This window comes from Drosophila biarmipes, chromosome X (assembly GCF_025231255.1).
Source record: "Drosophila biarmipes strain raj3 chromosome X, RU_DBia_V1.1, whole genome shotgun sequence".
Classification (NCBI taxonomy): Eukaryota; Metazoa; Arthropoda; class Insecta; order Diptera; family Drosophilidae; genus Drosophila; species Drosophila biarmipes.
In genome coordinates, this window is record NC_066611.1 from 14,261,590 (window position 1) to 14,289,559 (window position 27,970).

Here is a 27,970-nt window from a genome sequence, read left to right on the forward strand (position 1 = left end):
GGGCGCTGGGCAACGAGTAACAAGTGCAACCGCAAATTCGCAATGCAAATTGTGGCAAGTGGAGGAAAAGTTGCGGCGAGTAAAAGTTGCAGAGAAATTCATGAAAAGGGGGGGAAAAATAAAAAAAGTATCTTAACCATTTCCGTTTTAATTTATTTAAATTTACATATTTTTTTTGCCATTTAAAACCTTTAAAAAAAACCTAAAAAAATATTTTTAACTTCAAAAGAATAGTTTAGAATAATCATTGAAGATATTTTTACTTATAAAGGTAAATATGCACTGAAAAAATGTAAGAATTAAATTATATTTAAGTGCACAAAATTCTTCAGCTAGGTTTAAAAAACTTATAAAATTTAACATTTTGAAATTGTTTTTCATAGAATTAAAAAAAAATATCTCAAATATCTCAGGATCCCTTTGACATTCAGTACCAAATTCTATGGAGTTGATTTGCACTGAAAAAAATTTAGATCTAAGTAATATTTAAATTTACAAAATGTTTCTTATTTTCTAAGAAAATTTTTAAAACCAAAAACTTTAAAAAGGTTTTTAATATATTTTAAAATAAATCTTTAAAACCAAAAACTTTTAAAAGGTTTTTAATATATTTTTAAATAAAGTCCTTATCATTTTGTAAGATCTTTTTTAAAAACCATGCATAATTCTACGAAGAATTCCCTTTTTCACTGTCATATCAAGGCAAAACCCATCAATGTTTTTCTACATTTTTTCTCTTTTACCTTTTCCGGCAACTTGCGCAATCCGCGGAATCGAAAGCCGTCTATGGAAAACCTTCGGGACTTTCAGCCATTTCAATTGCAAGTGGTAGACGCATATTAGCAGCGTCAACTAGCCATATAAAAGTGATAGACATATTAACCCACTAGTCCACATTGCTGCTGAATGCTGGATTCGCAGAGCGGCAGACAAAGTAGCAATTTTCAGCTCAGTTGCGTGCTGCCTGTTGTCTATGTGGGTGGAAGTGGGTGGCAGGGGGCGGCAGTGGGTGGCAGTGGGCGGGGAGTGGGCGGTGGGCGGTTTGGTAGTGAGGCATGCATGCCAGACACGCGAATGCGATAAAAATTAACGGCGATGCCGCATATTTAGTGGGTCCATTTCAATTTATCGCTGAAGTTTATCTAAAACTTACCAAGATCTTTGGTTATCAGGATGAAAATATATTTTTAAGTAAATTTCTAAACATTATAGCATTTTTATATATTTATAAAAGAGCATAGATAGTTATTTTCTTAGCAAAATAAAACTATACCTATAATGTTCCTTTGAATACCACAATATAGATTGCATTTTTATATATTGTTATTATATTTTATTATATTTTTTATATATTACATTTGTTTATATATCATACTTTTTATACATTATATTTTTTATAAATTATTTTGTTTATAAATTATTTTTTTTATAAATCATATTTTTCATACATTATATTGATAAAATTGTTTTTTAATCAAAGTGGAAGCTATAAATAGAAAGTGAAGCTGATTCCTAGAAATTTCCAATTTTCCTCTCCTGTTTATTTACGATTTTCCGACTTACACCGCAACACTTTTACACACTCAGGAGCAACCGCAGATGGAGGAAAAAAATGGTAACAAATTGAATTGGCAGCAAAAAGGAGATGAAGGCAAAAAAAAAGTGCTTTATGACTTTGGCTAACTTTTGCTACGTGCATTGAAAAGCCAAACTGAAAAGTGGCCGAAAGCCGGGCGGAAAAGGCGGAAAACTGTTGCATGCTTTTAGGCCGGAAATTATATGCACGATGTGACCGTTAGTCAAGAGGTCGGAGGTTGTGGGAAATATATTCCTCCATATGTATACCCCTATAAAATGGTTCCCCTTGGGTCTAGAATCTACAAAATCTGTGTTCGAGGGCCTTGGAAATGGCTTAAAAATATTTTTTTAGGATTTTGCTAACCTAAATTTCTGATTAAATTGCCTTGTAAATTATATGATCTTGAGAGGTTATTTTACTTTAAGTTTATTCAGAATTTAAAGTATAGTAACCAAAATAATACTTGAAAGTCTTTTAATTTTTCTATATTTACTTCAAAATCTGGTCTGAACCTGAACCTATTAAAAATGCAATTAATTAATGTGTGGCTTTATATTATTTATATAATATATTTGCAAATAATATAATATCTTCCGCCTCTCTAAACTTCCATTTAGGGATTAGCCAGTTCAATGGAGGGATTCCCCTCTCAATATTTTCAAACCCGCCATATATTTCGATTCCTGCACCTGTATTTCTGTATTTCGGGGTTAAAATCCGCCCCTTTCCCCGGTTTTCTTAGAAGCTTTGAGTGTGCATGCGTGATAAATGGCTTTTATCTTTTTAAAGCACTTCGCTGCACGGCTTTTCCAGCGAAAATGGCAAATGTCTGCTGGCTGAATGGGGAAAAAATAATGTGCGGCGGAAAAAAATTATCCAATGTTAGTGCCACGCCTCTTCCGCACGCAACGCTGCCCCCTTTTTGTTTGCCACGTTGTTGTTGCTCTCCAGCGGGCAGCATCTGGCGTCTGCTTCTTCCCTTGCTCGTCCTTGCCACCCCGAAAACCCCCCCTTTCACCCATTTTCCACCCACTTCCGCCCACTTTTCGCCGCGACGAGCTGTCGTCCTTTGTTGCCGCGTTATGAGCAAGTTAATTATGGTGTCTGATATTTTGCCGACACTCTTTTCTTCGGATTTGCCGGCTCTTAAGTTACCAGCTTCTGAATTTTGTCGCTTCGAAGGGCTCTACCAACGTTTTTATAAGGGGTTTTAGTTGTCTACATTTATTTATATTTATTAACTTAAATGTTAATATTTAATGGGCTCAAAACTATTTTTGTAAGATTATTTATTTTATTTTTAAATCTTTTTTTATGGTATCATACTATTTTCAATGGTTTTTAAAGTTCCATATTACTAAATGGAATTGGATGACATTTCTGGAGTGTATTTTATTATTTTTATATATATATTTTTTTGATATTTAATTTTTTAATTTTCATAAAATTTACAACTGATTTTTGTTATGTTTATTATTATTAAAAAATATATATTTAAAGTACAAATTACTTATGATTTATGATTATGTCAAAACAATACTAAAGTATAATAAATAATTCGTTTTTTAAGACTTTTAGGCAATGGTATCTTTTTCATTAAAATATGCAATAAATATAATCATTTAGAAATTTTTTAAAAAGAAAAGAGAAATGGTATAAAAAAAGAATTTTGTTTAGAAAATGTAAACAAAAATTCCAAATAAAGCCAGAGTACTTTTTCGTGAGTTTATATTTTAAAAATAAAAAGATACTTAAAAGAAGAAAAATGGATTCCAATAAGTAAGATGCCCTAAAATATAATCATTTAAGAAAAGCCTGAAGGAATTTATTCGCTTCACTTCAAATTCAGACGTTCTTTTTCGAAGGGTTTGGGTGAAGTCTGCATGTGCAAACACAACATTAATATATATTAAATATGGTTAACAAGCTTTTTGGCGACATTATGGACAGGGCAAATCTAAAGGAACACCTGGGCGTACGCCTTGAATAATTTAAAATCATTTTAGTCTAAATGGCTAGGGACGAGGCCTGGTCAAGCCAGCAGGTGTGGCCTATGCTGCTGGCCAACTAAGACCCTGCGACCTTTGGCCCCCCGAAATCATGAGTCACCGAGTTGCAGAAGCTGTGGCAAACTTTTGCCCATCTCGTTCGCTTATGAAAGGACCAGAACAGCCAGAGAACTACTCGTAGTTCGCCCCGTTTCATCATTAATATTTAAGCATCGTCGATTCAATCGATCCACATGAAATGAGCAAAATGGCCAAAGTTCTGGGGCGAAAAAAGTGCGAGGCTGATGGACAGAGAGTCACGGCCACGGCGACGGCCATCAAGTCAAATTGAAGTTGAATTTCTCTGCCGCCTGCGTTTAATTAGCGAAAAGTAATTACTTAATTAGTTGCTGCCCGTATTTTGCCGGCCAGACCATGTCGCATGCGCCATTTGAGCAGCTTAACTCCGATGGCCCGAAAACGTATTTAAGGTTGATTAGTTTTACGGCCCAAGATCCATGGCTCCAATCTTATCCGGACTATCTGTATCTGTGTCCAGCGCAGGCAAATCAAAAGCACATCAATGGCCGGTCAGCAATTTAATTGACCAGTCGCCCCGGGCAGACCAGCGATTTCCATTCGATTTATCCCCTAAATTCGAACATTCCAATGGTGATTCGACTGCCGCCCCCCCCACAAAATAATATAAAACATTATGGGCGAATAAAAACGTTGTGTTGCCTACTTTCAGGCCATGTTTTTTATGCGAGCGCAGATACAGAAGCGTGTACTAATGCAGATACAGATACATCTGTATCTACGGATACTTGCACCGGAGGGTACGGTTGTGAAAAATAAACAGAGCAAACATACAAATACCCTTATATAGGGAATTATTTTGGAGACCCGTTTAGGACTTCTAATAGTTACTAATATGTGCTTTAAAGGAGGAGAAAAAACATTATTAAAGGATTTTAGATGAATATGAAATTGAGAGATAATAGGTGGATAATATGTTAAAATTTATTTATAACAAATGGTAGCTTTCATTTATGCCACAAACGTATTATACATATCAAAAAAATAACTTATTGTTTATATCTTAGCCAAAAGGCATATAGGAAAAGTTAAGTAAAGTTTTTATATAATCCCAAACTCAGGTCTGGAAATGAAAATTGTACCTTAACTAATTTAAATATAATTTCAAAGTTTAAATAAATGTTTTTTAATAACAAAAGTTAAGTAAAGGTCTTGTATAAACCTAAAGTCAGGCCTAGACATTAAAATTGTACTTAAATAAATTTAAATATAAGTTAAAATTGTAAATAAATGTTTTGTAAGAGAAATGTCAATATTCAAATGTTAAGTTAAAAAAAAACATTTGAGTTAAGATTAGAAATTATTACAATATCTATTTTAAAAAAATGCCTGAAATTATAGAAGAAGACATTCAAAGTACCCCTAGCTAGGGTATTGAAATATATGCAGGGGCATAAATATATTTTTGCATACTTTCGGTTGCCGGCATAAAATTCAACTTCGTGTCATAAACACCACTGAAATGAAGGGCCGCAACACCTGCGACTGCTAAAACGCCGTCGGGCCACAACAAATCAAAAACATGACTACCCAAAGTTCGAGTTCGGGGGAAGGGGCTTCGGGTGTTGGGGTATTCAGGGGGACTTGGAGATGTTTGGAGTTATGTCTAGTAAATAAATAAAAGCAATAAGCAGACAGCAGGCGACAGGAGACAGCAGACAGACGACGGCAGACGGCATCGTAAGTAGGTAAGCAGCGCTACTAAAAGGCAGTTATACACCCCCCTCGGAGGCGAGGCCTTTCCCTAGTTTAGTGTTAAATTTTAAACCATATAGGGGGAGAAACGGCAGAACGAACAGGCAAGATTCCTCAGAAATAAATGTTAAGCTTGCATAAATATGAGAAATAGAGGGTTAGGTGAATACACTTGGGCTCTGGTTGGGAAATTAAGTTAAGTAAATGTTATATTTTTAAATAGCTTTGGAGTTTTATGTATTTTTAAAAGTAATTTTTTAAGATCCGATTTTTTTGGATTTCAGTTTTTGGTTAAAAATAATCCTTTTTTGGTAGATTTTTGCTCGTAGATTCCCCAAATCAAGACATACAGCAAAAAGGGAGACTGTTTTGAGTAGCTGGATTACAATGCTAACGATCCAAATCACTTTCTGAAAAATTTATTTTTTGAAAATTTTTTCACTTTTTTCAAGGGGTATGATCAGTTTTTTATGGATTTCAGTTTTTTGGTTAAAAATACCCAATTTTTGGTAGTTTTTTGCTCGCAGTTTCCACAAATCAAGGCGTACAGCGAAAAGGAAGACTGTTTTGAGTAGCTGGCTTACAATGCTAACAACCCAAATCACTTTCAGAAAAATGTATTTTTTGAAAATTTTGTTCATTTTTTTCAAGGGGTAGGACTAGATTTATTTGGCATTCAGTTTTTTGGTTAAGAATACTCCTTTTTTGGTATTTTTTGCACGTAGTTTCCGCAAATCAAGGCGTACAGCGAAAAGTAAGACTGTTTTGAGTAGCTGGCCTACAATGCTAACGAAATTTCCACATACTCAGGAAAAAGGATTCAAAAACTTCAAAAAACCAAGACAACACTAATTAATATTATTGTAAAAAATATAATGACCTATTATTTTTAAAGTCATTTTTGGGCCAAAGTATTTTAGCTTTCCGCTCTTGTAGAAACATTTATTTTAGTATTACATTCTACCTAAAACTTGTTAAAAGAATCATAGACTATTTTTGTAGTTCGTACTGTATTTAGTTGTGAATTTCCCAAGCTGAAAAATACTACATTCTCATTATTTATTTTCCTTCTCTTTTTTTTATTAGTTAGACTGAATTTTGTGTATTATCCAACCGACAAGAATTACACACTTAAAACAGAAAAATAGACAGGTGGGGGAAAAAGGCGGGGGTCTGAGTGGATTACAAGTTCGCAACAAGCTAAAGACGCTCCCCGGCAGGCGGAGATCTATGTACTTTTTATGTCCTCGGTCTCCGTGGGTGGAAAAGCGCTTTTCCAGCTGGGAATGGATGGGGACCTCGAGCACGGGGGGAGCCGGTCAGGTGGGAAATGGTGAAAAACAACAGTTGAAATTCCCATGGTGCAAACTTTATTCTATTACGACTGCCAGAGAACAAGAGCCCGGAAAATCGGTGGAGCGGGAAAACCGAAACAAGAACAGCGAAAGCGAATAATTGAAAGTGAGGACTGGAGCTACCAAGTTGGAGCCTGCAGAAAGAGGAGGCTGCGGCTTTCTCCGGCGACTTTTTCCAGCCAGCTGAGACCATACGATTCTTGCTTTTCCCCTGGCCCATTTTCCCCAAAACATTTTCCGACTACGCTAATCCAGCGCACCAACATTTATGGCACTGGGATTTCGCCGGGCTTAGGAGTTGTGAGAGAATTAGCTGAGATGCCTTCGCTTCTGGGCCATTAAAATGATTTAAATTATCGCTGGAGTGGGGGGCTCGTATGTAAATGAAGTCTTAACTGTGGCTAAGACCCAATGCCACGGGAGTTGGTTAAACAACAGCTGCCGGTGGGGTGCCAAAATCCCAAGGGATCTGGGCGAAATGCTCGATTTACTCTCGGTTGTGGCAGAAGTTAACTTGTTTTCAATCAATTCCCTGCCCCTTTGATGAATTTTCAAATTAAATCTTTAAAATTTATAAGCTTTGTTTGGGGGAAGTTTGAATAATGATAACAGTCTTTGTCTCCGGAAAATAAAAAAGGAGTGTAAAGATGGATTTTGACATTATTAGAACTTATAGAATCTAAGTAGATGTATGCCATTTAATCTTTAAGCATATTAATTTAATATTTTTAAAAATATTAATATGGTATTTTCAATCATATCAAGTTGGTGTTTTAGTACATATCAAAAAGATGTTCTTAAATAAATCAATATGGTACTTTCAAACATATCAAATTCAAATTGATATTTTCAAACATATCAATTTGGTATTTTTAAACATATCAATGTGGTATTTTTAAAAATGAATTTGCGATTATCAAACATATCAAATAGTTATTTTCGAATATATCGAATTGATATTTTCAAACATATCAACTTGGTATTTTCAAACATATCAATTTGGTATATTTTAACATATCAATGTGGTATTTTTAAAAACCAATTTGGTATTATCAAACATATCAATTTGGTATATTCAACATATCAAATAGTTATTTTCGAATATATCAATATACTTTTTGAAGAATTACGTCTCGATAGCTTTAATATTCAATATGGGGACATGACTAAATCGACTGCTGTGTTATGCTTCTCAAGAATGGATAAACTTTAAAGGGTTGTTTAGCGTAAAATTATAAAGGTTATTAAAAATTACATTATATCTACTTTGATGAAGTATGTAAATATCTTTTAATGCATTTATTTTGCTAAGTAGAAGTATCTCCATTACAAATTCTATTAACACGCCCAGAGTAGAACTCAACTTTAAGACCCACTTATTTAAACCTCCACTTCTATGCCCAACCCAAAGACTCTTCAACAAGCTCTCAGTTAATTTTGGCAATTAACTCGATTAGATCCCTTTGAGTCTGCACCTCCGGCCCAACTCTCATTTGGCAGACAGGTCACTTCGAAGTGGCAAGCCGGAAAATAATAATTGCCAGAACAATGAGCGCCGGAAACTTTGGCTAATAGAAAATGCAAACAACATATTAAACAATTAAACGGAAATTAGCACAAAATATTCACGGATGAGACTGAAGTGTAGCAGATCCGGAAAAGGGATCCGGCATCAAGACGGTTCATTAATAAACGGAATTGAAAGTGAACGGAAATGAATGCAGTGGCCAAATGAATGTATGAAAATATGGCGACGAGGGTTCTTCATCTAGAGTGACTACTAATGAAGCTGGCTTCGCTGCGAACACTCTGGCATATTCCAGGTAGTTGGGAGTAGAAGTGAACGGAAACATCGGGCCGACCGGACGTGGGGGGTGGGAGTTTTCGGCTAGCCCCCGCCCCAAGCCCCAAGACAAAGGGGGGTTCGGCCAACTTAAATATGCAAGACAGCTCTCGGCTGGGCGCCAAATGTGCCACCCCCCACCAGCCCTCGATGCCAGCCCCAACCCCCAAAACAGAAACCCCCAAACCCCCGAGAACTTCAGCGCCAGCTGTGCCGACAACACCGCCAAGAACTGACTAACATACACGGAACACACACTGAGCGAAAAGAAATAAACATCACAATCAGAATAATTGGACAAAAAGCAAAACGAAAATTTTGTAAAATCGAGAAATTGTATACTCAATTTTTTAAAAGAAAACGTTCTTGAAATAAGACGTTGGCACTCTTGAGTTTGTTTTTTAAGATGCCGCGAAGAAATTTTCTTCTCACTTATTTGAGACAGAGCGTTCAGGAAATCAAGACGAAAATGTTCTTAAGTAAGTTTTTCGAGAAGCAGCGAACTTAAAAAAGAGATGAAAGTTATCTTTAAAAATGTACACCGAAAACAAGCCAAGAAAAAATGCTCTTAAAATTGAGAATTCTAGAAATCAAGACGAAAGTGCTTTTCAGTTTGTTTTTGAGAAGCAGCGAACTTAAAAAAGAGATGAAAGTAAACTTGATGCGGTTTTTCAAGAAGAAATTACTCTAGAGTTTTCTAGAGTTGAATAATATTTTTCTTGACTTACTTTAAATAGAGAAAGAGTAAAGTTAATATTTGTTTTTGAATAATAATATCTTTATAAAAAATGGTTCTTTTTTAATGTTAGACCCTCTGCCATTTTGAAATGTCCCCCTTTTTGTTCAGTGCACCACTTCAGAGCCCACGCTTTAGAGCGGCATAAACTTACAACACTTTTACCTCATCATCAAGGACTTGAACTTAGGGAAATTGATTTTATGCAACGTTTAGAGGAGCAGCGAGGAAATAGAATGTGGCAGAATAAAAGGGCTGGGACCGGAAAAACCCGAGGACCAGACGTTTTGTATGCTAAACCGCAAAGAAAAATGGTGCCAGCGGTGAGGATGGGCAAAGTGACATAAATAAAATCCGTGACTATAAATCTAAGGCATAAGCGGTTAAAGAGTCAGCCAAAAGACGCGGCACGTAGCCTTTATCCTTATCCTTGGCCTCCCTAACCTAACCTTTTCAGCAGCCTCCATCAGGAGTCAGAGAAATGAATCCCGCAGAACGCAGATAAATATGTAAATAGATACAACGCGGATTATGCTTGGGACAACAATGCAATGGATATTCTTTAAATATTGGATGGTAGAGCTGGAGAGAATAAATTTAAGATTTTATTTAAGATTAAGCTTAAGCAGTTAAAGAAAACCCAAATTACTTTTGTATACCAACTGAAAAGCAGTGCAATTTAAAGTTTAATTTGTTGAGAAACTCAAACTTATTAAAATTTATGTTAAATAGACCTGAAGCTAGTTTTTTAATCTCCTGTGTGTCAATTGCCTGAGGCTGTTCATAAAGTTTATTTCCCTCCACTTGAGGAAGGGATTTACTACCCTGCCAGGACCACCATATCCTCCACCTGTAGTCCCCGTTTTTATGACCCACCAACCTGTTTACAATTCAACAATAAAAGCGAAAATCAATCGAAGTCAGGGAAGAAACTGTTCTGTTTGAAAATATGTTGCATACCTAAAGGTGTTTGGCGTTATTTCAAATATATGGTAACATTTTTGAGAATTATGATGGTATATAGGGTATTTTACTTATGGATATGTTAGGTGTTTAACGAAATCAAAATATTTGGATTCAACCTATTGATTATGGAAAATATTTGAAAAAATACTAAGCAGAGTGGAAGTATCAAGAAAATACTTCTTTTTTTTTTGTAAATATATCCCCTTTAATCTACAAGTAACGGATATCAAAACAAAAACATTGTGCCTGAGAGAAAGGGATGACGGGGATTTTCATAGGTAAAAAAGCCCATTTTTATGGGCCCGCAAGGGTCACATTAAAACGCATGTTAAGCAACACGCAGAACAACTGGATAAAGGAAGTGGGAAAAGGGTTCGGTGTTTGTTCGGTTGGATTGATTTGGTTTGGTTCGACTGGCTTCTGTTTTCCTTCTTGGGCAGGGGTTGAGGAAAGGGTTGGAAAATCCTTTTTCGCACGGCTTGACTTCGGTTGGCAATGCGGCTCGACTGGCATTTTAATAGACTGTTGACTGTTCTCACTGTTTACCGAGTGTCTGGGCGTAGGAGCAGTTAAAGATACAAAAAAAATACGAAAGAAAAGATGGTAACTACGACTACTGATGCTCTTATGAGAACCAAAATGGGCTTACTGTTATTCAGGGCTTGAGAACGCAAACTCTTTAGAGCATCTTTAATACCTAAGAAAGCAAATTCTTTAGATTCCCTTATATGCAATGTCCTTTAATGATTAAAAAAGCGATTTCTTAAGCACACCTTAAACAAAAATTGCCTTTGAAGCTTAAGAACGCGAATTCTTTAGCAATCTTTGAGGTTACGAAATGCAATTTTGCAATTTATTTCTTTTACTTGTAGGAAAATTAGTTTCAGAGTATCAACACTGGTGAGTTACATTCAAGACCTGATTTAAATAGTTGTACTGTACCCAAAAATTGAACAATTAGATTTAGCAGATGGCCAGTCATGGTGAAGTTTATCTTTTGTCTTGTGGTATTCAGACCCTCACTTTGTCCTTGGCTTGAGGGCAACTTCGCCATCCCCAGCAAAGCCATCTCTATCCCCCGGCCTCTCGATAAGGATTACTTCGTGGGAGGGTCCATCTCCGGCAGCAGGATTTGTGGGTTTAGCTAGATTCTCCAGCTCGGCATTATCTCTGGCAATATTCCACCATCCTGCATCTTGTTGGCGCAGCTCCTTGGCCTTATCCACCAAGTCGAGACAGGCCATCTTGGCCCCGTCGGCCAGATCTTCGGAGTAGTTGGGTAGGTTCCGGATTACGTGGAAGGTCCCCTTGACACCCTGGTTGTAGTATTCCCGGGCCAGTTCGCCCACACTCAGATTGGTCGGTTCCAGGTGTAGCGCACGACCCAGCAGTCCGAATAATGGGTTAAGACCCCTGGTGATCTGCTGGAGCAGGCGGTCCGTCTCCTCTGTCTTGCCCCAAACTCCCACGCGGTTCGTCATGTAGACCGCGATGGAGACCACCGCCGTTCGTGCCATCAGTGTGGTGATCATTGTCGCCTCAGTTCCGGATCACTACTATTCAGAATAAGTACAATTGCTCGAAAGAATCTGGGAAATTTAAGCCAGAACAACAGAAATCAAGAACTTTATAGTAAAACACTTGATTTTCTTACTCACACCAAACACGTTTCAGCTTTTTACAATTTTACTTATTGAAAGAAAGTTCTACATCCACTAAGATGATGATAGGAACTAAAAGGCTTACTTTATGAAATAAAAACAATCATAAAAAGAAGTCAGGTCCCATATATGTGTAATATCTTCATGTAAGTCTCTAAAAAATGTAGAACATTCAAAATTAAATTGACTTAGATGCTAGATCTTTAGCTCATCCAAATGGTTTATTTAAAAATGTTAGGATAACAATTAATAAGCAGAAAACTATAGTAATCTAAGCTAAAAAATTTTTTTTTTCGATTTGTTATATAAAGTTTGTAGCTTATCAAAAAAGTAAAAGGTTCCATAATTGACTCAAATAAAGTTGGGCATCTAATCATAAGCAATCGATGGCAAGGTTAAACTTCTGCTCGTTGAGGAAAATATAGAAAGTTTTTAATAGTTCAGAATAAAAATCAAGTTCTTGAAACTAATTTTTAAAGCCTGAAGGGATGCTTTCCGTTGCCCCCTTTTCAAACACATTAGCTAAAGTTTTTAGGTAAAACAGGAGTTGTAAGTTCTTTCAAGTTTCCTCCCTGCATCCCTTCATCAATGGCGTGATAGCCTTTTTTGGGGGCTATAAAAAACGAACACTATCATCCAATGGAGAAGCGCAGAAGCCCAAAACAAGTGAGTAAAAATCTAATCCATTACTCAAACCAGCAAACTGAAAAAGTAATGGTATTGCCCACAATGCAGGAGAAGGCGTTGAGGTTTGGATGGTGTAAATCTTTTGTAACGTTTTGGTGTCCCCCTTTTTTGATGTGTTTTTTCTACCCTTTTATTGTGAAAGAAAAAGGGTATGTTGTTTTTGGGTCAATGACTGTAATCCAATCAAATATGTTTGAAAATAAATGGTTTTTCTTCTGACTATAAAACTTACAAATATTGAAGATTCCCTTTGAATAATAAGTATCGGTTAGTCGGCACTATAGGTTTTCTGTACTTCTAGATTTTTCATATAATATGAAATCAACTGTTTTATATTTAAACTTTAAAGCTGTATAATATTGAAGATTGTAGATTTTCTATTGGTATAAACCAACAAAATAGGAGGTGGTAGGATTATAAGTATCAGTTAGTCGGTACTATGAATTTTCTTAACTTTTTCTTCTTTTTTTTATGATAATAGTTTAAATAATACAACTTTATAATATTGTTGATTGTATATTGGTGTACACCAAAACTTAAAGATGAAGTAGACTAAGAAGTATCAGTTAGTCGATACACACGACTATACCTCTTTTATACTCTTTTTCTTTTTTTTGGGAAAGCACGACATTCCGTGTGTGGGACTACGTGAATGGAAATAAAACTGCAATTCGGTTCAGCACTTGGACCAGTTGAATGTCACTCAGGCGAGTCAAAGGCGAGTCGAATCTTTAGGTCCTGTTTGAAGGAACTTTGACACCAGCCACAGGATGTTTTCTTTTTTGGTTTGGTTTGGTTCTTTTTTAATTTGCACAACTTTTGACCCAAATTCATTTGTCACAGAATGGAGGTGGCCAAGCAGCAAAGGACCAAATTCTTGGCCCCAGGCGTGAGTCTGGCAACTTTCTATAAATAAATAATAGAGTGGGCGGAAAGGTGGCCGAGGGTCCTTGGCCAGGCAGGATGTGTCCATTCATTGGCAGGGCCATAAAGCCGGCAATAGATGGGTCCTGCGTGGCCGAGGTGCAAGGCGTGGAATTGCCGGCAGCATGGGTTAAGGCCTCTAAAAACATCACTTTTCTCGTGCCTTTATTGGACGGAAGATAACGTAGTGAAATCTGCCTTACACGTGCTAGATAAGGAATATGCGGCAAGGTATCCTTGGGATATTTAAGTTAAAGGTGGAGAGACTAGAAATATTGGTTAAATCTTATTAGCAAATGTTTGTTATAAAGTTTTTTTTTTAATACCTTAATAAGGTTTATATAATCTTCATTAATTTTAGGACTAATTTGGAAGGAAGGAAAGAAAAGAGAAAAAGAAAAACCACAACTTTTCTTCTCCAATTAAACTTTAGGCTGTCTATTTCATGTTCTGATGGGCTCCGAAAGAATCTTCGGAATTGTCATCGAGATTTGCATTAAATTTCCGGTTGAAATAAAGTTTCTAGATTCGGTGAAAAAAAAAATCTTCAACCAAAAACGTGACCCTTTTGTGATCCTAATGAGCTTCTCCACTTCCCAACTACTTTCCCTTTTTTCCGCCCACAACTATTTGCAAGCCCAGAATTTTTCCCGCCCGCTTAATAGCCGGAAATTAAATCAAGATTTGCGGGCTTAACTTTTGGGGCTGTCCGAAAAACGGAAACGGCTACGGAGACGCCAGGCTTTTATTTGCATATTTTGCCCCGCCATTTGTGCACACACGGGCTACTAACTCTCATTTAAAATTTGTACATTCATTCCCGTGGTCTGGTTTTTAGCCCAAACGAAAAACCCATTCGACTGACACTTTGACCATGAAAATGAAAATATGTTAGAGTTTTTTGTGGCCGGGGCCAAGAAAAATGTGGTAGTCATGTGAGCAGAGTTTATGTGTGTGGATCCGCAAAAAGCGCAAGTGTAATTAGTGTGGGGCTTAACGGGGCTAAGCCGACAACCACATAGTGCTTTGGGTTGGGTTTTGAAACAGAGTGCACAAAAAATCAAACAAAAAAATGCTGAAACTCTGGGCAGTCTGGAATGCAGCCTCCATTTTCCCATTCTATATGATATATATCTCTAGAGTTTTGAAGACCCAGGGTTCGCAAGTTTCTCCAAGAGTATGTAAGAATTATTTGTAAAACACTACTGGCACTTATGACTTAGATAATACCTATTATGGTATTTTTTTGGAGAAGAATAATGAATAAAAGTCTAGCCTTTTCACCATTTTTTAGAAGAAATGTTTAGACTTTTGTAGAGAAAAATTAAGCTAAATTTGTTTGGAAAATGAAATATTATTTTTATTAATTATTCCTACGTTTTTTCCAGCATTTCTGAAATACGTTTTAAAATATATTTAAAAAACCATATATTGGATTATTTTTGGAGCCAATTTCCTTATTTAATATATTTATTTCCATTTGTTTTTTAAATATTATAGAATAAAATTAAATTTCAAAATTGTTTTTAGCCCTAAATTCAAGTAGCCCACCTAAAGTTTTGTTTCTTTTTTTTTTTAATGTTGTGTATTTTATGGCTGCTGTTTATTTATATTTGGTTTTTTTTCTGACACCCTGGGACCTGGCTTAACAACTATTTCGAAATGGCATTTGAATTGTGGCGGCATTTGGGTATTCTGGTGTCTGGCTCTTGCCTCCACGAATGCAACTGAAACCGAAACCGAAACTGGAACTGAAAACTGAAAACTGTCTCTCTGGGCTGATAAATCGCCGGTGCATTACCTACGGTCCGCTCTGCTTTTTCAGCTATGCATGGTTACTTTTTATGGGCCGGCAGCGGCACCTATGACGTATACGTGATATTCGGTATGCGGCATTCAGTATGCGACATGGGGCCAGCGAGACATTGTTTATTCTCGAACTTAGTGGGCAACAGGGGGCCAACAGAAACCGCACTCGACAAACAGCAATCAGAGAAGCCAGCTGCAAATGGCCTTGCCAAGTGCCAAGAGGGCCGGGAATTATGATCCGCATAAAAATGTTTAGTGCATGGTAGCGACAAATCGATGCGAAGGGGGCCTGCTTTTTATGGCCCGCCAGTCGAGATGGAGTTGAAATGTTGAGAAAGAAGGTCAAATTGTGGCCAGCAAAAGTTTTCCACTGCCTTTCTCGTAGTATTTGTCTTGGCAATTATCCCGCTTGATTACAATTATCAATAGAAAGGCGCCTCAATCGGCTGAATAAATAGTGGCAAAAATATGTAGAAAGTATTTAAAGAACATAGTGTGAAATAAAAAAGAAATCGACAGGAGATTGTCGCTTCAATTGGAAGAGCAAATAATGACAAGAATATGTTAAAGGTGGCCAAAAAATGATTTGTAAAATAATAAAAAATACAAAATATTGTTTTAAGATGGAAATTATCAACGATTGGGATAAGAAATACAAAACTTTAAAATAAATGGGTACAATAAATTTAATATAGCAAAAATTACTTACAAGTTACAATATTATCATTATTTTGGTAACGAATAATACAAAAAATATTAAGTAATTATCCAAAGAATATTGGCTGAAATAAGGTAAAAATTACAAAAAAAAAATCTAAAATATATAGTTTGCATTTTACTTTTTTTTAAAGCATGTTTTGTTAATATGACCGAAAATATCAAGGAAGAAGAAATTCTAAAATATATTTTGTATTTTATTTTTCTTAACTAGTTTGGTTAATATAAATAAAATATGTCAATCATTGGGTCAGTAAATATTGCCATTAAATAAATGTATACAAAACTAACGAATTTTATCAGGTATCCAAAGAATATGATACAAACTCCACAGATTATTTTGATGCGATTCAGTAAAGAACGAATAAATTACTAACTGAACTGCGTGGGTTAATAAATACCCCAGTCGTAATTGTTTTCCAACAAACGATTTATTTTAGATTGGCAACATGTTTAAGCACTAATCGAATGAATTATTGGCGGTCAATGCATAAAGTGAACTTCATCGATATGGTCGTTTGGAAGTGCGGCAACAATGCACTGAAATATTGGCCCAGTGCGCATCAGTCAGTCGGTAAATAAAGATGCGAGGAGCTTGTCAGTCATAAAAAACACATCCATCAGGCGTGTTTAAACGATTGCCATTAACGACGACGACGACGATGATGATGATGTTGCTGCTGCTGGCAAATCGAGGGGGTGGCCTCCCCAGGGGATTGCAACTATATCTTCTTTATGCGTCTGCATCGCCTCTTTCTCTCTGGCTCGCGATTTTATGGCAAAACTTCCGGTAATCAAGGCGCTGAGAACAGCTGTTGTTTGTCTTTTGCCCTCGCAGTTCCATTGAAACACCTTCGCAAAAATAAAAAAAAAGCAAAAAAAAAAATACAAAAATAAAGGGAGGCATGGGCGGGCGGTGCATTGGACCCCGTCCAAAAGTGGCCTTGATGCCATTCAACACAGCAGCGGAACACCAAAAACAATGAGCCTTCAAATTGCATCTTGAGATATGGGCTACATCTCCGAGTATCGCTGCTTTGGAATAACAAGAGTGCCGATGGAAATCAGAAATAGTAACAAGTGACCATGGCGAGGGGCAGAACCGCCAGACGGGGGGCCGAAAGACAGGGGCGTGTTTCGGGGCAGTGGGGAGGGGCTGCTGGGGGAAAATACAGGAGCAAAGTCTTTTGATTTATGCGCAGCAATTAATTTTTTGCACATTTTTGCCGCTGCTACTGCTGCTGGCATGGATGTTGCCATGGGGAAGCCGATGGGGCTGCCCCTGACGCTGTGCGGATGATTCTGGTGTTGCTGCCGCTGCTGCTGGCGACACGGACACGGAACTATGTAACAGGCGACAAAGCATGAGGGGCACAGTGGCCTCAGTACTCTCAAAAAGGGGGAAAAATATGGAACTTTCATGGAGCCTATGAAAAACTTAATTGTTTAGGCATATATTTGGTATTTATATGTTTTTCAAAGTTATAACAAGTACTTGATATTTATTTTTATTTAAAATTAATCTTTAAAAAAAAAATACTAGAAAAAATACTATGGATACACAACAGGTAGAAGTTCTGTGAAAACTGTAATAATGTAAAAATAACAAATTTTTTATAACGGTCTTTAAGCCCCTAAGGTTTATTCTTTATTAATTGGGCTTTCAAATTTTTAAGCAATTTTGTTTATTTTATTTTTGCAACTGATCCATAAAAATAACAAAAAAAAACTATGGATACAAGAAAAGCTAAAAGTTCAATGAATAATTCTTTAAAAAAAAACAAAAACCATCGTAATTTATTGTTTAGTTTTGTTCTTACTTATAGTGACTTGCAATTTAGAAACAATTTTATTAAAAATTTACTGAAGCAATATAATAATACTAAAAAAAACATAAACCCATATTAAAACTATTGTTAGCTTATAATCTTGGTTTAGAATTTAAATATAGATTTGAAGAGATTATTAAAATGTATTTTTTATTTTTGAACAAACTATAGGTAGTAAAGGGATTTTGCATTTTTAAATGTTTATTTTGTATATATATAATAGTCACCTGGGGATATACTAAAAAATGTTCAAGCTTTAAACTACATTTTAAGTGTTGTAAGCTTACAAACTAGTATTCATTTTTAATTGAAACCCAAAGATCAAGTTGCTTTACTTGGTTTTTTTTTTTCCTTTGCTTTCAAAGCATTAGGTGGGTCGGTTTCGCCCCATCTTTTTCCCATTTTCACTTCTCAGAGAACTGAAAACCACAGTGCGACTGGGCACGCAGACACACACTGGCGCACAGTGCCTGCAAAAGGTGCGTTCACGCGTAGCAATGCACGGGATTCACACCCCTCCAGACTCCCTCCCCATTCAAAAAAAAAAAAAAGAAACCCCCTCCGCCCCTGTTTTGTCATTCTCCGGACGGAGGGACGGCACAGTCTCGGCCACGGTGCGGAATTCTCCGCAGTTCAGTTCCGTCCGCATTGCCTGAAGTTTTTGCGGCCGAAAATGGGCAACGTTTTCGGAATTTTAGTTTCGCTTTGTGAACAGCCCCCTCCTCCCCAGTCTCCCCCCACGACCTACGCCCCCCTGCCACTCGTCTCCGTTTTTGTGGTTGTTGTCAGGCTAAGTGTTTGTTATGATTTATATTGGTTTTATTAAATGTTTCAACAACCTTTCTGCCAAAAATTATTTACTGCAGCCCCTGGAAACGGGCGACACTCGGGCATACGCACATATAGTGTGGCATGTAGGTGGGTATAGATACGCACCCAAGTCGAGGGGGCAAAATGACCAGACTCTCGGTGCCCCTGCACGGAGTGGCATTAAAGTCGTGGGCTGGCTACAATGTGGCAACTTTGGGCAGTTAATGAGCTTTAAAGGTGCACTTTTAGCGTGGCCAAAAGGAGGAGCAGCTGTCCCACAACGAATGCTAATGGAAAAGGGAGCTCTTAAGTTTTGGCAACAAGAAGGCGTTTAGTGAGGTAGCGTTTAAAGTAAATGTTTGGCATCTTGAAGTTTTATACGACCCACTATAATTTATTTATTGTTATGTAAAATATAAGAATTAAAATTTAAGTTACAAATACCCTTCATTTTAGAAGGTTCGTGATCGTAGCTTCGACGAATCAAGAGGTACAGATGAAAGAACCACTGTCCTGAACAGCTTAAATTCAAACCTAAAAATCCGAATCACTTTTAGGAACATTTATTTTTGACCAATTTTTTCAAAATAATAAGATGTTCAATTTTTTAGCATGACATTCCTCAAGCCGACTGATTTTTCTCTTTAATCAGTCGAAAAAAAATGTTTTTTAGTGATGAAAAATGGTATTCATATTTTGGTCAAAATTTGGATTTTTCTTTCCAGTTTTTCACCCGTAGTTTCGTCAAATCCAAGCGTACAGATAAAAGACCGACTGTTTTAAAAAGCTTGTTTCCAATGCTATCAATCCCGATCATTTTAAGAAAAATTTATTATTTGACCCATTTTTGCCATTTTTGTAAGGGGGTGCATCATGATTTTTTGCCAAAAATCTGAAAAGTCAAAAATGCCAATAGATTGAATGCCAATAGATAGAAAATTAAACAACGAGCTCAACGAGGTATGACACTCATCATTCTGACGTTTAGTTTTTTTATGGCAGCCAAAAAACTGATTAAAACCTTTTTTTTGACATTTTTCGTCTTATGTCAGCCAAAACACAGCTTTTTTGGACAAAATACCCGTAAATTTGTGCAATAAGGGTGAGTGAGTTTCTATTGAGAAGTTTCAAGGCTAACTTATTCCTAGAAAAAAAGTGTTTAAAGTGATTGAAATGGGAAAAACAAATCGGTTTACACGGCGAACGCAATGTCGCACTCGAATTCCTCAAGTTTATGTTGGACCATGGTTATTCCTCGATAATTCGCATGCCGCACGCTTGAGAAAATCGTTTTAGAGTGCCCCGGATTGCCGTCGACTCCTGCTCCGTGTGGCAGGAGCAACTTGTCATTGCAGCTTAGATGACAATGTTGAGTGCCGGAGAGGAGCAGGTGGACCCAAGGAGCCCGAAAGTGTCCTCGCAGACGATGCACGTTTTTGACGGCTTTATTGTTTAGCTTGGGCACCAACAACAACAACAACAACAGCGCAGCGACACCCTGCCCCCGGGAAAACTGAGAATTTTCCAGGGGAAAATGAGCAGAAAGTGCTCGAAAGTCGCCAAGTCGTTGATTCGTCTGGGGAAAATGCTGGCTGGGGTGGCTGGTTGGCGAGGTGGGCTGAACTTGAATGACTTTTCATAACTTTATAAAACTTTGCACAACGCCAGCGACGACAATGAAGAAGCAGCCGCCTGACAATGGCCAAATGAGTGGCCGAAGTATGGGAGGAAAATTTGGGGGGGAAAATTGTGGGTGGCTTGGAGTCACCTTCTCTTGCTTTGGCACGTTTCCGCTTCCGTTTAGTCTGCCTTGCTTACACTCGAGCATAATGAATATTTTGCCAAATTGAAATGTTGTTTGTCCTTGCCAAGGGGGAGCTCCACTTGAGCTTCCACTGACCCCACTGTAGGCGCAGTGGGATGCCCCACCCCCGAACTTCCTGCGAGTCACTTTCACTTTACGACTGCCCCGGTGAAGCTGCATAAATATGAAAAATGTAAAATTTAATATGCAATTTACGTCACTCGAAAGTCGTTGCTTGGTTTCTTGGTTTTTTGTTTTCTTCTTTTTTTTCTTCTTAGATCCTTTCAATTTGCATATTTCCCGAGTTCCCTGCTGCTTTGTTGTTCTTCTTAATGTTTTACACTTTTGTTTAGTGGACTTTCTTTTTCAGGGTTTTTTTTTATTTTTCTCGGTATTTTATGTCTCTGGTCATTGCTATTGTCTGGGGAAATTTAGAGCCGAGCTGTGGCCAAGGCGTGATAAATATGAAATAAAATGCGGGGGAGTTGCATAATTGCCAAATCGGGCATCTCGATTGACGTCCCTCTTGGCTGCCATTGAAATTGAAATGCGAAGGCACTCAAAACACTCACTCACTCACTCTTTTATTCACTCCATGATAGATAGACAGTTGTATGCTAAATATGATTGATATCCACACAAAGAGCGAGATATCTTGCGAGATCAGCTCATGATTTCTTTGGATTGAATATTCAAAGAGGTGTGCAAAAGAAAAGGTGAACAATCATCTCAGTTTTAGCATCTGTTCAATAAACAAGCAACATTCAGTTCGGATTTAAGATACTTTTCCCCACGGACTGCTAATCACACATTTCACCGCTTCGTATTTGACTTTGACTAATTCGAACAGCTTAATTAAGTTAATTGCCTCTCTTTGACAAAAACCTCAAATTAGTTTGGTCAAATGCGGGGGAAAATGGGGGAAAGGTTCTGAGTGATGCCTAAAATACCCTGAATATGTAATAAATATTAAATGAATACATGTTCCTATTTTGCTTATGGAGGAATTATGGTATAAAATATACCCTTTAAATAGGTATTTCTTAGATTTTAAAAGACTTTATTAAAAAAAAAATTAGTTAATGTTTAACAACTAGAAAAAAAACCCTAGATATATTAAGAATTTTATGTGACTGCTAGGTTTTTTTTATGTTTTAAAATATTTTATAAAAATAAATATTGGACACCCCTTACAAACCTATTATTCTAAAACCCTAGTTAATACTTTCAGCGTATTTATTAAAAATAATTTAAGTAAAACAACATATATATATTTTATGAATTTTATATTATTAGATTTTCCTATTTGTTATGATAGAATTATGATATAAATTGTATTCTAAAACCAAATGTTTTCTACCTATTCAATGAATTATCCTTTTAACGAGCATTATACACCACTTAGAAGATCTATTCTCCCCAGATTTCTCTAACAAACTGGCAAACGCTTATATTTTTTAAAAGTTTATTTGGTTATAATATTTTATTTTGTTTCTTCGAATAGGGTTTACTCCTTAGATAGAGTACAACGTCTTGAGCATCAGACGACGACAGCAGCGAGCACGAGGCAAATAAATTAATTATGTTAATCTGTTTACATGTCAGCCGCATTAGAGCCTTCCCAAACGCCACTTTTTCGGGGATGTCTCGGGTTCCGTGCATATCTGTGTTGTTTTAGTTAATAAAGCAAACACCTGTCGCACTTGATGCCGTTCTGTCTCCCGTGGACACGCATACGCATCGTTGGCAGTGTCAAACTTAAAACGCTCAAATTGCACAAACTTTTGACAATCATCAAGGCCATCATGATGATGACGACGATGATGCTGATGGTCGGGTCGAGGGATACTCGCAGAAAATATATAGACGGTCCTAGACATCATCAATTCTCGGAGTCAGAGGGCAGGGCTGGGGATAAAGACCACAAAACACTTGGGAAGCCGAACAGAAAGTTTCTGCGGTTCAGCGGTGCACAGTGGGACGAAATTGCAGTATCAGTTGTATTTTTTTATGAAAGGATTTTCGGAACTAGTAAAAGAAATGATGGGTAAAAAGTTTTGTTATAGACATCGTTCTGATATATTTTTGGAGACAGATTCTTGGGACTAGTAAAAAAAAATTATGAGTAAAAGGTTTTTCTTCATAGATATGTGTTATAAATGTATATATTTAAGAAGAGTAATACAGGATTCCTAAAAATATAATCCTAAATATAGTAGATAAATATTCATCTATCATCATCAAAGGAAATAATATTTGTGACTAGTCTCTCTCAAAGGATCTCATAAAATCTTATGGCTGAAAGATAATCTTATAGAGATCTTGTATAAATCTATAGATTTAATAATAGTAATACCATTGCTACCACTATATGATTCCAAGATTCCTTAAAAATAAGTGTAAGTATAGTAGCTAAATATCTATATCTATCTATAACCATTTTGAAAATCGATTTTAGGACTAGTATTTTAAAGAATTCCTAAAATTTTTGGAATAAAAGATTAACTTATAAAGTTTTTGTATAAATTTATAGATTTAATAATGCTAATATAGTAACAAATCATTTCTTAATATTAACTCAATATGTTGGTTTTTTTTGTTAAAAAAGAAATGATTTTTAAATATTAAAATATAATAATATTCAATACATATATATTTTTTTATTTGATAGTTCTTCTAAATTATAAATTAATTTTAAAATAATCTATTACATATCTTTTTCCGGAATATTCTTAGCACTTTGATAAAAATCTATTATATCAATTTTTTTTGGCCTATTTCTTTTAAAAATTCTTGCTGCCATTATTATTTTGTATATATATTAGTTGACTTTTGAAAGGAGTTGGTGCCACAGTGCGTGGTAACTGATGTTGATGAGGCATCGTGCACTTTAAGCAAATTAGTTACGCAGCTCATGTTCGTGTGGGTCCTTATGGTCTCGCCCCTGGAAGAGCCGGAACCGAAAACCCACCCATCCGCCGATGTGTTGGCAAACAAATTTAATAAATAGCTAAACACACAAAAGTCACAACCCTTTGTACCAGCAGAAAAAAGGGGGATGTGGCAGTGAATGGGAAGGGAGTGAAATGGAATGAAATGGTTCTTCCGCCTGTCAACAGGCGAGAAACCCTCTCGCCCAGCCAGAAAGAAGGTCCTTCGCCCACTCACCACCCACGCAGTTAGACATATTCATATTTACTCAAGTTTATGGGGCCTGGTATTTGTCTTTGGTTTTTGTCATCGGCGACATTGCGGATTGCCACATAAAATATAACACTTCATTTGCAGACCCTCGTTGTGTGCCTCCTCTCCTCTTTTCATTCCTCAAGTGGCATTCTTTCGCCGCCCATGTACCACTTAGAGGGTCCAAGGAATGGGTGGGCTTTTGGGGAAGGGCAGGGGGCTACCAGTCGAAAGGCCTGGACAGGCCTCATAATTTATATGCTAAACATATTGCGCTTACATGGATTACAAAAATATCGATATACATTTTGTGGGCCCCAAGTTAGTTGGCTTTCGGGCCGCTTACAACCGAAACTTTTGGCCGGAGGAGTGGCTCCTTGGGTGCGGGGCTAATGAAAAGGTTAAGACCGGGGCTGCGGCTGGTGTCAACCGGAGTGGTGACCCCGACCCAAACCCTCGTCAAGCTGTCGCCACGTATTGAAAGGCGAAGTATCTCAGATGCTGCATTAAGAAATGATTATCAAAAACACTTAAAAAGGGATTTATAATCAACTATTTATGATGATCCTAAGTTTGGAATTTCCTAAACAATGTATAAGTTTAATAAATGAAAATTGATACACACAAGGAATCTTTAAACTAAAATCTAATATGTGATGATCAGAAAATTTTGAATAGAGGAATTAGGACATAATTTAAACTAATTTGCTCATGAAATCTATAAACAACTACCTATTATAATCATAAATATCTATAATATCCATATATCTAATGGAATAAAATTCATACACCCAAACAATCTTTAAAATAAAATCAAATATGAGATGATCAAAAAATTTGGAAAAGAATCTATAAACAACTATCTAGAATGATATAATTTGAATATCTGTAGATATAATAAACTTTATGAAAAAATGTATACATTTAAGAAATCTATAAACTATTTTCTAATAAAATTATTATTAGATATATGCTAGAATCATCTTGTCTATCCCAAATAATACACTAAATACAATAAAATTGAATATAATGAAATTGATACATTCAAGGAATCTTTATAAAATGATCATAATATAAGATGATCATAAAAAATTGGAAAACCGAAATTTGCAACAGTTTGCAGACGCTATCAATCAAATTGTCTACAATTTACATATATTAAAATAAAGAGAATTACCATATATTTAAATTTAGTAATTATAGTTTCTTACTTCCAAAGAAGTGCCATGCCACACAAACCTAAAAGATTAATAACCCAAGGTTCAACCCCTTGCAGAAGTATTTCTCGTTTAACCATCTGCATTTTGCCCAGCTCATCCGGTGGTGACCCCGAAGTGATCCGCAGTTCTTCGCTGGTGACCGTGACGTTGATGATTCAGCTGTCACACCCACCAGCCGGCCGAACTGACCTGGCTTAACCCATTTGGGCGCTCTTGGCGATGCCACCGAAGCATGCCGGCGATTCCCACGAAGCGCTCGGCGGAGCATGAACCGTTCACAGCCCATTGCCAGCATGGCTAACCCTTCCCCGGGGGCCAAGGGAGCTACAAGACCCCAGAGCCAAGGCCCAAGGCCTCCAGCTCTGCCTCTTCGCCTGGTCAGCTGGCCGGCTTCCGGGAATGCACAACTGCCTTCCTTATGGCCAAGAACAACAGCGGCAGGCACGGTTGCCTCTCTAAATATTGTTTTGACCCAAAATCGGGCGCTGCGCCGACCACTTTCGCTTTTAATGGGCCCACAGATCTCACGATTTTTTTTATATTCCGTTTCCCCTTAACTTGCGATTTTTTTGCGCTTCGTTCAATTCACAAGTGCAATAAAAACATTAATCCGAAGCTAGTTGCTGTTTATTTTAAAGGGAAACATTCACTAAATAATATTGAATGTAACCATGGATATTTAACTTTTTCTGATTTAAGTTTATATTTAAAAATCTTTCTATAGGTTAAAAATATAATTAAAACATTTTTACATTGACCTTATCCAATGGATAAAGAAAACAGGTCTATTCTTTTAAATAAAGTAGAAAACAAAAAAAAACGGAAGAAAATATTTTAAGCCAATTTCTATCATATTTTTATTAAAACTATGATAAAATAAAAAAGGTAAAAAAATTTAAAAAGAAGAAAAGTTAAATAAAAAAGATATAAAATGAAATATTTGAAGAAAAAAGTTAAAAAAAAAAATTATGTAAACAAATTGTAAAGGAAGAAAGGTTTTAAAATATATAATAATACATTTATTTAACTCTAATAAAATACCCAAAAATAAAAACATAGTTCTGATAATACATTTTTAAAACACTGATAAAAATGTTATATTTAGAACATTTAAAGACAAAATGATATAGAACATAGTTCTTATCAAAATTTTTAAAGCACTGATAAATAAAAATCTCCAGATGCCTATCCAAAAAATTTAAAGAAAAAAAGATATAAACATTATAATTACAAAATTATGATAATATCTTTGTTTTATATGATATATTAATGATCATTTGTTCCTTCCTTAACATAACAAATTCACATTCATATTATAAACCATTATAATATCTAGTATTTATCATTTACTATCTTTTTTAGAGGTCGTATCTTCTATTATCCAGTATTGATCATTTACTATCTTATTTAGATAGTGTGATCGTTTACGATCTTAGTGTGATAGTGTCATATCTTCTAGATATTATTATATTATCCAGTATTGATCAGTATTTATTGACCAGTATTTAGAGCTCATATCTTCTAGATATTATTATATTATCCAGAATATAAGTAAACATTTTGTAGAGATTTTTTTTATAAAGGGTACTTACCCATGCTGACTTCGAAGATGGTGCACCCGGTGGGTCAGAACTCGCTGCTGGTGGCTCTGGACTGGCAGGCGGCGTTGCACGGAGGCGTTCGTGGGGTGGGCGTGGCTGTGGGTGTGGGTGGTGCTTCCGTTTCCGCCGTGGCGGGCGTTCCACAGCGGCAGCCGCTGGACCTTCTTCACCTCCGGCGAGAGGCCGGTGATCCGAGTGGCCGCTGCCGTGGCGCTCAGCGGTGACGTCATGTTGGCCAGGTCGCTGGCATCCGTGTCGCCGTCCTCCTCCTCCGCCGGCCCCGCCTCCTTCTGCCCCGAAGGGCGGCCGCGTCGCGGGGGGCGTGGCAAGGGCTTGGGGGCCACACGACGTCGCTGTTGCTGATGTTGTTGCAGCTGATTGGCGGCGGCTGTTGTGGCAGTGGTTGCTGCCGCTCGGCTTGACTTCAGCTTGATGTCGATCAGGCAGGGTGGGTGTGGCAGATTATTGTTATTGTTATTAACAATATTATTGTTATTGTTGTTGTTACTGATGTTGTTGTGCTTGTTGTTGCTAATGCCCTGCCAATGATGGGCCTGCAATTGCCTTGATTGCATTTGATGCTGATTATGGAGATGCTGTTGCTGATGTGGCAGTTGGTGTTGCTGCTGGTGTGTTGCTGTTGCTGCTGCTGTTGTTGCTGTTGGCGTTGCTGTTGCCGTTGCTGCATGACTCGGCGCCGAACGAAGATCGTTTAGCATTATGTCCAGATCGCTGGCCAGCGAGCTGAGCAGCTGCAATGATATGGCAATCGCTGGGGTTAACGCAGAGTTCGCTCGACAAGCCCCCAAATCAATGTAACAACCTAATGAAGCCCCACAATCGACTAGCCCCAATACAATCGTGGAAATTGACCAACAGTTGAAGATCATTATGGAGCTATTCATTTGAAGATGTGGAACCACTTGGCTAACACTTATGTCTTAGCCACTCAGTTTTCATGATTTTAAAAGGATTAGAAAAAAAATTGTATTTCAAAAGCTAGTGTTTTGCTTAGAAAATGGGAACCATTAAAAGAAATAATATATTTTTTTTTATATTTTTAAAGTTAGTCCTGCTAAAGAAATGGGCACCTTTACAAGGATTAATAGAAAATATATATTTTTTAAGTTGGGTTTGCTTTATAATGAGATCATCTCTGCCATCTCAAATCTCAAAATTCTTATGCACTTTTCTAACCTAAAGAAAAATCTATAGCTTGTTTGATTTCAAGCTATAGATACATTTATTGCGTAGTTAAAAACACTTCCTCTTTGGTGTTTTTATGACCCAAACACTATCACACCTTTTCCGTTGCTATATGATGCAAAACCTGTACTGTTTTTTAGAAATCGCATAAAAACCAACGTTTGTCTTTAAAATAATTACAGTCGTTTGGTATTGATTTAATTAAGTCAGTTTTATAGCCAAGCTAAATAAAGATTTTTTACTGTCTTACGAAATGTA

At 36.8% G+C, this 27,970-nt stretch overlaps 2 protein-coding genes across 6 annotated transcripts in view; both read right to left on the reverse strand.

Annotated features, from left to right (window-relative positions):
* Window positions 1-27,970, reverse strand: part of LOC108025720 (protein sprint) — a 120,279-nt gene that overhangs the window by 79,678 nt on the left and 12,631 nt on the right. For all 5 annotated transcript variants that reach the window (XM_017096282.3, XM_050889413.1, XM_050889414.1 and 2 more), the window contains exon 3: window positions 26,498-27,258. In XM_017096282.3, the coding sequence (XP_016951771.1) occupies window positions 26,498-27,258 (761 nt within the window). The remainder of the gene's footprint in view (window positions 1-26,497; window positions 27,259-27,970) is intronic.
* LOC108025722 (MICOS complex subunit MIC13 homolog QIL1) lies at window positions 11,077-12,007 on the reverse strand. The gene is made up of 2 exons (XM_017096286.3): window positions 11,920-12,007; window positions 11,077-11,850 (listed from the first exon to the last, which is right to left on the reverse strand). Exon 2 carries the CDS (start codon window positions 11,791-11,793, stop codon window positions 11,281-11,283), a length of 513 nt encoding a protein of 170 aa, XP_016951775.1. The 5' UTR covers window positions 11,794-11,850; window positions 11,920-12,007; the 3' UTR covers window positions 11,077-11,280.